The 14007-nt window shown below is 40.5% G+C and overlaps 1 protein-coding gene across 1 annotated transcript in view; it reads right to left on the bottom strand.

The window, feature by feature from the left end:
- The window catches only part of galnt9 (polypeptide N-acetylgalactosaminyltransferase 9), a 106597-nt gene that overhangs the window by 81157 nt on the left and 11433 nt on the right, over nt 1-14007 (bottom strand). Inside the window, exon 2 of the mRNA XM_020631111.3 lies at nt 8843-9023. Within this exon, the coding sequence (XP_020486767.1) occupies nt 8843-9023 (181 nt within the window). The remainder of the gene's footprint in view (nt 1-8842; nt 9024-14007) is intronic.

The raw sequence follows: 14007 nt of genomic DNA on the forward strand, positions 1-14007 counted from the left end.
TAGACTGGACATAAGCACTTTGCTGATTCCTATGGCAACTGTGAAAACACACACACACACACACACACACACACACACACACACACACACACACACACACACACACACACACACACACACACACACACACACACACACACACACACTGACAAAATCTAGTGCATCTCCTCTCTGCTCCAATTATGCTCCGAACGCAAGAGCTGACAAACACATTTCACTCTCCTCTGCCTTTGTTTCTCTGTGTTTTCACATTTCTTATTCAGCAGTGCTGACTCATTATGTAGGGATAATGAGGTGGCTATTGTAATTGTTGTGGCTGAATTATTTACAACACATTTGGGCTGTTATGAAACACTTGTAGTGTTGTTCTGTACGGGAATATCAAATTGACATGAATCAGTGGGAGTGTAAACAAATCTATGTGCTTCAGAAAGAGCTGTTAATCCCCCAAAGTCTTTCACTGAACATCAAGGCAAATCGGTGATAAAGACAGTGAGGATACTTATTGCATTTGTCAGGTGAAATGCCCTTAGTGCTTCAAGTATTCTTGAGACTCTATATAGATTTGTCAGATTGTATCAGTCTCAGCTGGTATCAGCGATTATTCCATGTGACAGAGGCAGCTAGTGAGGCTGAAATTGTTTCTTACACAGGGCAAGGATGTTATAATAAAGAACTGTCTCATGATACTGAATGAGAAATAAGTGGGAAAGAAATGAGCCCTCATATTCCTCAGCCGAAGTGTAACACTGGTTTTGACAGTACCTCCCCAACCCCCAAATTGAAGTTTTATTTTCAGATATAAAACTTTTTGGTTTTGGTTCTACAGACAAAAATTGGGTGTGAAAATGCTCCAATGTTTTGTTCAGAGGCAGCAGGTTTGCACCTCTTCCATCATGCTGTGTACCATCTGAACTCTCCTGGCGTCTGATGCCCCGGTGAACCTGGGTGTCAGCTTGAGTCAGCAGCGTTCACGGGGTCAGGCCACAGGGAGACGGCCACACAGCAGATGGTTCCCAGCATGCCGCTGAAGTTACATCCCCCTCTCTACACCCAATGGAAGCCTCCTCATCTTCACAGCCATCGTGTGTGTGTGAGTATACGTGTGTGTGACAGGCATGTGTTTGCAGATTCTCACCTTTCAACAATAGGAACTGGCAAGAGAGAAACTACTAATTATGTAGGATGACGGAACAGATGGTATCTCATTTGCTTGGGAAATTATATGGTAAATGCTTTGCACATCATAACACAAAATGTCAGTGAAAGAGAGTTCTATAAAACTACTCGCAATTTTTTGCACATCTGTCTAATAATACCAAGGTTCACCTGTCACATCAATGTCCAAACTTAAATTAATACCTTGAAAATATAGCTGGTTGCTTTTTAATAATAATTAAATCCAAACTCAAACTTGTCTACCATTGCATACTGATGTTTAAGGGAAATGCAGCTGTTTTTTTTAAAGGGTACGTGCTTGTTCTGGACTCTTCTGGACAAATTAAGAAAGACTGGAAAAGACAATTGATCCATAAACAATATGTAATTGTACCATAATTAGTTGTCTCTACATCAGTCAGCTAGTTAGCTTTGAATGCTCTACAGACGATCACCACCCTAGTCATTGCATTTGTAAATCTACCTTTTTGTTCAGGCACTCTGTATATGATTGTCATGGCATCAAATCTACTTCCTGAGTATTGACCAAAGTTTGCTCTGCTGTGATGGCCACAGCTGCTCATGGGAAATATCACCTCCACCAAAACTCTCAGCTTATAGTTCCCACCAACGCCTGTTCATTTTAACGTGCAGTCAACCACTCAAACAAATGACACACTTAGTTTGAATCAGAATGAGTTTAAATGAAGCGCACACATTTTTACAGTGTAAGATTAGAGACACATTTGTGTTAAATTAATCATTACATCTTTGCTTTTGAGTTACCTGGCTGTTGGGGGGATGGAACTTCCTGGTTTGAGCAAAAGGCGTGGCCAAGTGCTGTGAACACTTATATGCTGATGTAATCCCATAGAGGGGACCAACTCCTCATATGAAATAGGGGGGATTTGCTCTATATTTAGCTTCACTTGTTGTTTTGTCCAAACCACCCGATATGTTCTCTTTTGTCCCTTATGCTTGATCTGTTTCTTTAGATTACACCTTGTCTTTTGTCTTGTAATGTACAGTTATATGGAGTTGACCTTTTTTATCGGCCTAGTTGGTCTAATTTAGGTTTGTGCAGTATTTATTGTTTATTGGTAACATTAAAACCTTTACTGTAAAGAAAATAGGTTGTCTCATCCTTTACTACTGGGTCCCTAACAACTGCTTTTTAAGAATCTACATTTTATTTTATCCCTTTTTTTACAATGTGAATAATAATTCTGCAATATACTGTATAACAATGTACCCTTTTAACCCTAATGGCGGTGCACTTGTAGTTTCCAAACTTTATCCAGAGCTTTTACTTTATCTTCTTGAACCCCAAGATATTGCCACAACTTTTTATTGAAGGTTGCTTGAATATTAGACTGCCTGTAAAACTGCCTGAGAAGCACACTTTATTTCTTACATGACACCTTACCTATTATTGGCATTGATTTCTGCACAGGAGTGACAACCCGCTCCATTTAGTCCCACTGTCTAAGTAGGCAAGTACTTGCTGTTCGGCACTGCGAAAGCTTAATTCCCATGCCCTGTTATCAATCACATCCATTACCGTGGCCCGCATGCATGTGACAGCGGAGGTAATAAAAGGAAAACTGAAGCACAGAGAGTGTTTATGATGAAGCACGCTGCGTTTGTCTACCTATACTTTAAGCCCTGCTCTTGCGATCTTCTCATAAGAAAAAAGGCACAAGTGTTTTGATTGATAACCTCTCTACTGTATCATTCCAGTCCTTCCCCATGCATTTATGCGCTCCCTCAGTAACTCCTTTGTTCCCTCTCACAGCTCTCTCTATTGCCTCTCTCAATCAGCCCTGCCAGGTCTATAAATACAATGACAAATCTGGCACCGAGTTTGAAGGGGGGACTTTTTGCAGCGCTGTGCTCCATAGGCACGACATGGAAACTGTGCAAAACAAAGTAAATGTATATTTCACTCCTGTTCTGTTATACAGTCAGTGGAAAGGCTGAGCTTAATGAATGTAACCAGAGTAATATGTTGGAAATGTCAGAGGGGGCGAGGCAGCAGAGTTGAGATGTGGTGTGAGGCTGGATTTCAGTGTCCAGATCCTAAAGTGATATTGTAGTTCCATTGCCCTACTTACTGGATCCAATTTAGGGCATCGCTCAGCCTTAAATTTGTACCTGTCTGCAGCAGCGGGGAAGCCTAGTAAAGCCGTAACGAGATGAGCGATCGACTCATCTGTTTGTAATGGGCCTGAGCTTGCAGGACAGCGCTCATAATTTGACCCGGAACCAGCTTTGACAGAAACAGAGCGCCAGATTAAGATGTATTCCCATCACACCTCCCCGTTTACCACCTCCTCCTCCTCCTCCTCCTCCTCCTCCTCCTCCTCCTCCTGCAGCCTGAAGACCAGGCCTGCTCCCACTGACTTTTTCCCAACAAGCCGCTCTTATTTGCTGTGAAATTTTGCATTAACCTCGAGTAACCTGCACACCAAAAGCAACTTTCCAATCCGCGAGCACTCCTCTCAAAAAGATAATCGTTTTCCTTGTCATTTCTCCGTCCGGCCCCCTTCCATCCAAGAGATAAACTCTAGCACTGGAAAGAGCAACAATTTGCAGCAGGAGCTCCTGCACCGCGGAGACCTTATGATCCCATTCTGCAGTATCAGACATTTAGGAGATGAGGTAACCTGTTTCTTTAGACTCTCTCTCTGGCTATTACCCTCCCACAGTCACACACAGGGCGAACGCTTCTTGGGAAAAGGGCATCAACTCTGCTTCCATACAGTGTTGAATCTTACAAATATTTTGAGAAAAAATGAATCACACCATCAGCAAAGTGACGATACGGAAGGAGGTGCGATTGGGAATAAATGAATATAAAACCTCTTACAGGAACTGAGGGTAAAAAGCTGGTTTGTGTCTCAAAATGTATTTTCTTTTTATGAGTAATAACTCACACAGTTTTGTTTGTTTTGCAGATATCAGTAACCTTAGCAGCTTGTCTGTTTGTATTGCTGTTCTCTCCACAGCCAGATTAGCTGTTGTTGTACCCAATCTTCCCAAGGACAGTGAATGGCAGGGACCATAATGAAGAGCCTGCTAAAGTCCCCAGGTACCTGAGTTGGGAATGTCACTGGCAGAAGTGAAGGGCAATAGAGAGAGATACAAGCCGGTGAGCTGTAAAAAGGGATTACAGGTTTTTTATGCGAGAGACAATCGAGGCTGTAATTATTATAAAGCAGTTTTGCAGCACACAGGCAGATTTGAAGGAAGAAGTCTTGAGAATGTGCAGATCGTTCAGTCATGGCGGACACACTCAGCTTGCCCGTAGTCATCAAAGTCCTCAGCTCAATGACTCCTGTTCAATTAAAAGCCCATTAGAGAAGAGGTGCCCAGTTCCAGCATTTAACCTTACTTCTGCAGTGCTGCAGTCACCTTTTGCCTGCAGGACATCATTACAGAATGAGAATTAGAAATCAGAAATATGTAACAATCTTAAATAGTGTGCGAGACAGAGACCTACAGCAGAAGACAGCAGGAAGACTGAGATGGCTTCAACAGTTTATTCAGTCAAGACAAAAGGAAAATATATGTCTTTGATTTTATGTTCAAACTGGGTTTTACACAACTTTTACAGGCTGTATCATCTATTGGACATTTTTGGCAACCAGGGATGCAATGAAACCCAACCTGGTCATGGTCACTTCACCTAACCTTTAATGTAGATTTGTCTTGTCTAGTCCTCAAGCACAGACTGTAAACAAAAAGTGGAGGAAGCCACCCTGACATCACTCATTAGTTTGTTAATCACTCTTTTGCAACCTCAAGTTCAACATTTTGGACATCACTGTCTTGAATTATTTTGAAAACCCAAAGTTTACTATATAGATGACCATAATGATAACACTAACATCATGTTGTGTGAAATAAGCCCATAAACCAATTAGAAAAATGTTTACAAAGTTAATTGAGTGAGTGAAAAGCTGTTTGTCTTTCCAATCTGCTTTCATATAATCTGAGTTCTGTTTCGGAATGAATGCAGCCGCCCCCTGCTGGCTTTTGGAAGTAATGCACGTTTAAGCTATGTCCTAATAGGAATCCAGTCTAAAACATGGCAACTATCACTTCTTAGATACAGTTTATATCGACAGTATATATAACAAGCTATGACTGATTATGAGCACTATTAGCCTAGGAATCACCCTGAATGAATACTGAACAGTAGAAACAGGAAAAAATATATTTTTTCAATTATACTACAAGAGGATAGTTTCTATTTTGCCATTTCATTACTTAAATGAGGAATGGCCAAAACCAAATAAGTAGCCAAGCGAGCACAACCTTCCTGTTTTTAACAGCTTTTTATATTCTGATGGATCAAGGATTGCCACCACTACTGAACAACATGCATGTTACCATGGTAACAAAGGGATTTTCATGGCTTTATAGGTTTCTTTCATACAGATGTCTCTCTGTTAGTCTCTAGTCTTATCTCATGACATTCTTTCCACAGAAAATCTCCATCAGAGTTCCCCTGGAAATCAACCCACCTGTTCTGGGTGTTTAGTGCCCGCCAGAGTAAAACCGACAGCTTTAATGAACTAAACCTCCAGATCAAAAACAACAGAGTTCATTAGACAAAAAAGAACCCTAAAAGTCCTCTATAGTGCCATAACAGTGCTTGCAGTAAAAGCATGGTGAAATCAGTTTCTTTCTGGGAACACTGCTGGTCTTTTGATGTTTGTCTTGTTCTTCAAAGAGCTGCTCCGGTGACGTAACACACAGAAAGCAACAGAAACTGTGTTTGAACTTGACAGTGTATTGACTTCCATGGAGCTACACAACACAATGTATAAAGTCTTAATCATACTGCTTTATGCATGTCAAAATAAAGAAGAATGAAGACAAATCTGCAATCCCAACCCAGGAAAGTACATCCACATATGCACATAAAAGTCAAGTCAACACTTTCCAAACACTCACTTCTCTTTTTTGTCTTCCGTCCAATTTTTTGTTGAACCAGTTGATTAAAAAGAGAGGAATTTCCTTAAGTCCTTCCATTCCAGAGGCGCTCTCCGCTGACTTTATTAATTAGCGAGTTCTTTTTTTCTCCCCCGCCACCTCCTCTTCCCCTCATATTCCACTCTTGTCTAATTTTTGGGGGGTGTGAAAAAGAGCTCAGAACAAAGCGGCGCAGATGAAATGAATTGTTATCCCCGCTAAAGCCCTCAGAAACTTCTCTTGGCCGTCAGATTTGCTCCCAGTGTCTCCGCCCGTCACCATTGTTCTTTGACACTGTGTGATACGAACGCCACTGGCGGCGCTGATTACCACCCCAACCACCCCCACCACCCACCCATCATCCATCACAGCCGTGGTTCACTTTCTAAATCTAAAAGTTATTTGAAAAGGACCATTAAGGCCGCTTGCTGCGTGTCCACTGGGTCTCTTTCATTGAAAATAAAGCAATTCAAGATTTCTTTTATTGTAACATTATTACAGAGCTCTTCAGATGTCACCATGGTCTTATTCTCGGTCTTTCATGTCGGGATTAGGCGTGTCTAAAGCCATTTTCTTTTGTATGAATCACCAAGGCAGAAGCCCTGAGATGCTCTGTGACTAGAATGACTGTAATGCATTGACAGAAGTGTGGAGGAAAGATTAGGCTGAGTTAGGGTAGAAGACAGAAGACAAAGATGACAAGTATTAAACAGGATGGTGGCGTGTGAAGAGGGAGACTCTGGGGGAACCATTCATCACACAGCCGAGAGTCTTGTGACAGAAGGAGACAGCTGATGGTGTCAGTGCTGCAGGCTGCTTTTTGGTAGCCCTGCTAGCTTGTGTGCTTGTTCTGTAAGATTTAACAAAACTAAACTGAAATGTTATTCAAGCTTTTAACACCAAATGCCTTATCACTTGGATTTAAATACATGCAAAGAAAATCTAATTAAAACTGGAAGTTATGAGAAAAACAAATCTCAAAAGACACTATAACCTCTGGAGACGACTGCATATTTCCAAGAATAGCTAAAGCCAAAAAAGATATCCGATAAGATTTCGTTACACTGGTCACTGTTTACAGGTTGACAGAAAATCCTACTGCTCAGGAAAACATTAGCACCATACTGCGACCCCACTTGGTGTTCGGTAGAGCAGCCTTTGTGCTTAAGATATGAAAAGCTGTCACTTTGTCTACACATGTGAGAGATGTCACTCCTCTGTGCCTCTTTGTTAGAAATCTAACTGCTAATTAGGACTGAAGAATATGGGGGGGGGGAACTAACATCGGAATATTTTTTTCTTCCTGCAAAACATTTTGTGAAATAAGGAAATTAAGTGAGATGTGTCTTTTTTATGTACATCAATTAAAATTGCAATCAAATAATAACACTTTTTAATATTTGGGTCTTTAATCATTTCCTGATTTCAAATCTAAACTCCTTCCTGCTTTCATCACGCACTGGGTCCAGCCCTCTGACAGCAGCTGTGACACACATGGAGTAGAAGGAGGAGGGGAGGTGGAGAGAGAACAAGTGAAGCAACATGTTGCCTCATAAACTTTACAAACGAATTTGTAGCTTGCAGTAATGTTCAGTTAATTTGGAGTGGCGGTCTGCTACCCCAATGCCACCTAACGCCGCTCCAGAAGAACGATACCAAATATGTTATTTCTGGAATTTACTTAATTCACTCACCACTGTTAGCACTAACAACATGAAAACCCATAAAGAGAAGATGAGAGACATTCACACCTCTTAAATTCACTGCTTTGTGACTCATGTCATGTTGGGTTGGTGGAAGTTTACAGCACGCCATGTGCCACTGGAAGCTGGGTGCACTGAGTGCAGAATGAGCTGCTATAAACCAGCAGGCGTAGAAATGTCCCCCGCCGGATGCCGTTAAATTTACAGGAGTGACATTTGCATTTCTTACTATTACTGTGTGACGCAGGTTTTAATCCCTATGACACTTCTTACATCTCATCACAACTTTGACAACAGCTTGAGGCCCCAGTGTGTCACAGAGAAACTATTTTATTAAACATTAACTTATCTATCAATATGAACTTAAGCTTGAGGGTAAAGTTATTTTGAGGAATCAATCCGTTAGCCTGTCCCTGACCTTTCACCTTATTGTTGTAGTGCACTCCGCTGCTGCATGTACTGGATGAAGAAGGACATGTATCGGATTATTTTATGTTCATCATAAAGGGATTTAAACCCATATGGAGTTGCTGAACTGTTGAGATGAAGAGCTTCAGACTTCAATGCTTAACAAAAGCATTAAAGTAGCATGAACGCACCCTGCACTTTTGACCTGGTCTGAGCTTGCAGGGAAATCTTGTGAATCCCAGTAATCCTCAACACTGTGATAAAACTGCAGGGCTTATCATTTCAGCCTCACCTTGTCCTGCAATTCAGTTATTTTGTAGAGTCAACAGAATAACAATCAATAAAAGAAAAGAAGAAAGGGAGCAAGAAAACACTGTGTTCTTTGATTTTCTGGCAAAGTGTGGTGTGGTACATTGTGTGCCTTCACAAAAATAGAGCCAATCAACTGCAGCAGGGATTAAACTGGCAAACCTTCCTGTTACAAGTGTCTCTAACATTACACAACCCTGCCAGGGGGTAAAACAGGTGTAGAGCTGTAGATGGAAGGAGATAGTACATGACGGAAAATGAGGAGAAACAGGAGGTGGATTTACTTTTTAGGTCTGTAGTCGGGGATGCTTCTGTCCAGGGAGATGCGATCACTGAGCTGAGCATTGTAGCCGTACTCCTCGTACTTCCCCTCGGCATCTCGGCTGTCCTCTCCCAGAGTGGCAGCGGCTCCCCCCTGGCCGAGGCCTCCGGGGCCCTCAACCAGCCCCATGGGCTTTGCCAGACCTGCAGAGGAAACGACACAAGAGAGAGACAATCATACAGATGGACATGGCAGCAATCAGAAGAACACACAGAGAGAAACAGACAGAGACAGGCAGGAAGAGAGGCCATGCAGAGGGGGCATATGATTGACATTTTTCGAGCTGTTTGAGGAGATTGGTGTATGGCAGCATCGAGACCCAGCAGGGCTCATCCAGAGGGCATCATTACACTGTCTGTCTGTGAAAAAAGCTGCCAAACACCCACATGGACACAGATGTCACAACAGAGCAGAAACTGGGACCACAGAGTTACACAATACAGCCTAGAAGGAATCCATAGAAAAGAATAGGAAAGTCTTTATTGTCATTTCACATACGATATTTCTGTGCTTTTCTTAGATAAGAACAAGTTTTAAGAAAGTCTAGTGCATTCAGTGCAGTCTACAGTGTCATTAACCTCTGGACTGTGAGGCACATAAAAGGATGAAATAGTGCATGTTATATATATCCGAAGAGCACTCCTCTTACTTATTATTTAAGGGAGAACTAAATTCAGAAAGTCTTTTTAGCAGTTCCTGCAGTGAATAAAGTGACGGTGCAGCTGCAGGAGGGTAAAACTGTCCAGAGAGGTGACCTCCAGTACTCAGCTTAAACTCTAGAAAAGGAACATGTTCTAAATCAGTCGACTTTCATAAGTGGAGTGTAGCGGGGGGGGAAGCAATTTGGGAACAATACAAAATACTAAACAGTGTAATTGGATAAAGGAGCTTGTCATTATGAGGTATGTTGAAGTGGGCACTATTGTACCTTGCCATTGTTTTAAAAAATTACCACAATTATATCCCCATGTCCCCATGAGAACTCTAATTTACCCAGATTAAATGTTTCCACTTTGCTGCTCGATGGAACGGATGCACGCCTGGGCTGGTAAACGTGGTCACTGTGAATTCTGACATCAGTGAGGGAGTTTTACTTTCAGTCAGGAACTGTTTTTGAAAATTCAAACAGATTACTGTAAACTATTGAAATCCAGTCGTTTAGAGAACTGTTTTAACTATCTGCTTTTTGTGAAGTTACTAACATATGCTAAGCCACTACATAAAGTAGTACCTTCAAAACTAAAGTTAGCTCGCTAAATTAAATCAGAGCTGTAGGAAGTAAAGTAGGTTCTAGTTTAAGGTACAACTGTACGTATGATGTTATACAACAATATGTGATTGGACAAGAAGCATTTATTGACAGCTGATTTAAAGCACAACATCACTGAAACTTTTCACAATGTGTGACACTCCACCTCAACCAGGTGTTGTGAAAACAGTTCACAAGCATGTCAGCTGCAGGTCTTTGTTTTGATTAATAAAGCTGCTTCCTTTGATTCTTACAGGCCAACAAAGCAGCTTTTAGCAGGGATTATGGTTCAAAAGTCATTTGAACCGATTAAAGTCATCTGATTTGATAAAGTCTTGAAAACTGGTTGTTCAAAAGAAAAACAGGATTACAAATCTGAATCAAAGATCAGCACACAATGGATACACACACAGACTAAGAGGGAGCGTTTAAAAAAGAATGCAGTCCAAGGTTCGATACACAGTCAGGCAAACAATCTAGAGGAAAAGACAAAAATCAGGCAGGGTCAAAAAACATGCAGCGATCAAACACACAAAGGTTATAAAAAACATGATTGGAAGAGGGAAACACTATGAACTGTTAACATGAGGAAGCACACACTAGGATTAAATACACAGACAATCAGGACAGGTGAGGGTAATCAGGGCTGGGCTGACACACACAGCAGGAAGATGAGGAAAAGGATCTGAAATGACAAGAGGCCTAGTCCACATGTAGGCGAGTATTTTTGAAAACGTACGTTTTTTGTGTGTTTTGGCGCACACAAGCAAACTGTGTATAGGTCGCACCTTTTGTAAAGCTCCTTTCAAGGTGAAGATTTTCTGAAATTCCGTTTTTTAAGATGTTTATGTGAAGACGGGGAAAACAGAGTTTAGGGCTTGTAACATAACCTTAAAAAGACATTGAAGATGAATGTTGAGGAATGTATTGCATGTCAAGGACATTGTTTTTGGATCAGGTTGAGCCAATCAAGTTTATCTGTGAAAACCAGGAAACAAGATGGATACCTGATCCTGGATAGGAAAAAAGTGGATTTCCAAATTGGGATGATTTGAATAAAGATGAAACATGATATTAAGTAGCTGTTCTGTGGTAATGGTGTAACATGTAGACACACACACAGTTGAGTACAGGATTCAGTTCCAGTCTAGTTGTCACTAGTTGTGTTTCAACTGAAGGATTAAGTCAACCGAAATACAAATATGCTGCTTATGTCTCACTGCTGTTGTTTGCTGTTGTATAAAAACAACATAATACCTGTTGTGATAGAACCCTAGCACAGCTGTTTATCTTTAACACCTAGCCTGCAGCCTCATGCATGTGACCTGTGATATTTCTTAACTGTTGCAGGTCAAGTAATAGCTCATCTCTTCTCTCTTTGTCCACTCACTATTTCTTTATATTTCATTTTGTCTCCGCAAATAAATAATAATGTATAAAAAATATACATATAATGTAATTAAGTAAGCTTAGTTTTACTAACTTTAATTTCTTCTTTAAGTATAAAGATAAATAGATTTTCTGAACCTATTTGGAGATGTTTTTGTATTTTATGTTGCACCTCTAAATGTAAGAGTTAACATTTTCCAACCTGACTGCTCGATCTGTATTTTGGACTTATGCTTATATGCATTTCTGAACTGTAGTTGATTTGTTTTGTTTTGTGCATTCACAGCTTTGTTTTAAATACACAGATTTCCACAGTGACCTTCAGTATAACATGGAGCTTTTACATGGTAACAGATTCTTAATGGCTGCATAAGCCTTCATTAGAGGCATTACAGTAACAGCGTGTAGCAGAAAAATAACCATGAAGCCGTTATTTCCACAGTGTTTGCTCCATGCAGCTCCTTTTATCTTCAGGAAAGAGGCCAGATTGTGTCTTGGAGTGCTTGGTGGTGACTAAGAGCCAGTTCTTGGCCCCCTCATGTTCGACTCCTCTGGTCTAACACAACCTAATTCAGCACCAGACTTAATATGTCCGACTTAAAATACCCCTCTGCTCTCATTAAAATGACTCATGGCTGTGATTTAACAGACCGTCACTTTGGTGCTCCGACAGTGACATTTTCAAAAGGGAAGGAGAGAAATGGGGCGCAGAGTCAGAAATAAAATCTGGGCTGGTGGGAAGACAAACACCTCTTCACTCATTCAACCTTTAAAGAACTGTGTGGAAGGTTGTTTGAGGGAGGGATTCAGTCCTGAACCTTAAGTTTCAGATATATTTATTTATTTATTTCAAGCAAGTTTTTTTGGGCTATTCATGTTTGGTATAGACACTTTCTCAAGTTTATCACATTTCAAATATCATTTTTGCATTATTTAAATCACACATTAAAAGTTGAAATAGCAACACATGATGCATAACATTATTCGTGATACCTGAGGCACATTGAGGCACCTGAGGCACATTGTCCATTTGTATGTACAGTCTGTGGTGCTGACTGACACAGAAAGGCTTTTGAAATGAAAAAAAACACACAATCTACATATAAGCCTTAAAATATATTTTGTCATTGATATTTCTTTAACTGCGTATAACTCTAAAAAGCTTGGCTCATAGAATATTAAGCATGGTGTGAATCAGTGCATGGATAAGAATGAACCTATTATGTGTGAAATGAAAAGATAACGAAAGGAGCTTTGCTTTGCTTTGCAGGTCGAGTAACAACAAATATTATACTGAGAATGCTTTCTACTTAGTACTAACACTATACACACAAAACACCTGCTAATGTTGAAAATGCATTCTGATAATGGATGAGAGTCTGACACAAACAGGCAAGGGAAGCTAAACTTAAATTATGAATCAGGTCTTTTATGGGTTGAAATAAATGTTGCTGCTTGAACGCAGTTCTAAACCAAGGCAAACCCTGTTTTTTTATATGAAGAAGTAATGAATAAAGCTGGATAACAAATGAGCCAAAGCTACAAATATGATAAAATGAGTATTTCCTGCCTCTGCAGTTTGTGCTGTTTCTGCAGACGTTGTGTATTTGGTTTACTCTGGTGTTGTGTGAGGGCTTAAATTTAGCAGAAAAAACAAGAATCAATTGTTGAGAGATAATTTCGGGGTCTAGTGCTAGAATTTTTCCAAATCATAGTGTTTCATCTCCTGACGTGCCTACTGTTGTTTTGATCGGCAGAGCGACATTTTATGCAGCTCTTCCTTCAGCTCTCAATATTTCATAGATTTGTTTTGGCCTTTGAAGGCTTTAAGCCCCACCAGAAGAAGTTATTTCCCTCTTCCTGAAGCCATCACTGAATCCCCCCCCACATCCTCCTCTAACCATCAATATTCAGAACTCTGCTGTGTCACTTTCGACACGCATAAATCCACTCTTACTCATAAATCATTCATAAAAAATGGGGTCATCTTTGAGTGTGAGACTGGATCTTTTAAAGGCCAAATCAGACACTTTCTGAAGGTTATTGTATAATTCATAGCAGTTATGGGTTTAATGCAGCGTGTCAGAGGGATTTGGACAAATGACTTTTAGGGAAAGAGCTCAGAGACAGACGTATATTTGGACACAATGAGGTTGGGTTTGGCACCTGACTTTTGAGGGATCCAGCTAACATGTCTAATGGGAGAGTTAGAAACAGAAGTTGGGCTTTGACTGACTGAAGTGAGATGATGAAAGAGTCAATGGGCTGTTTAGAGGGTGAATCTTACATTGGACATTTGAATGAAGTACTAGTTGACACATGTAGATGTGTATAGAAATTCTCCCATATTTGTTCCCATTTATAAAACAGTGTCAGTGAATGTGTACTTATGCCCAGTGTGGGCTTTTATTCTTTGTCATCTTTTTTTGACCAGGACATAACAGCCCACTTGCTGGATGCTTTTATACAAAGTGCCTCACTGGATCATG

The sequence above is a fragment of the Labrus bergylta genome, chromosome 2, assembly GCF_963930695.1.
Source record: "Labrus bergylta chromosome 2, fLabBer1.1, whole genome shotgun sequence".
NCBI classification, from domain to species: domain Eukaryota; kingdom Metazoa; phylum Chordata; class Actinopteri; order Labriformes; family Labridae; genus Labrus; species Labrus bergylta.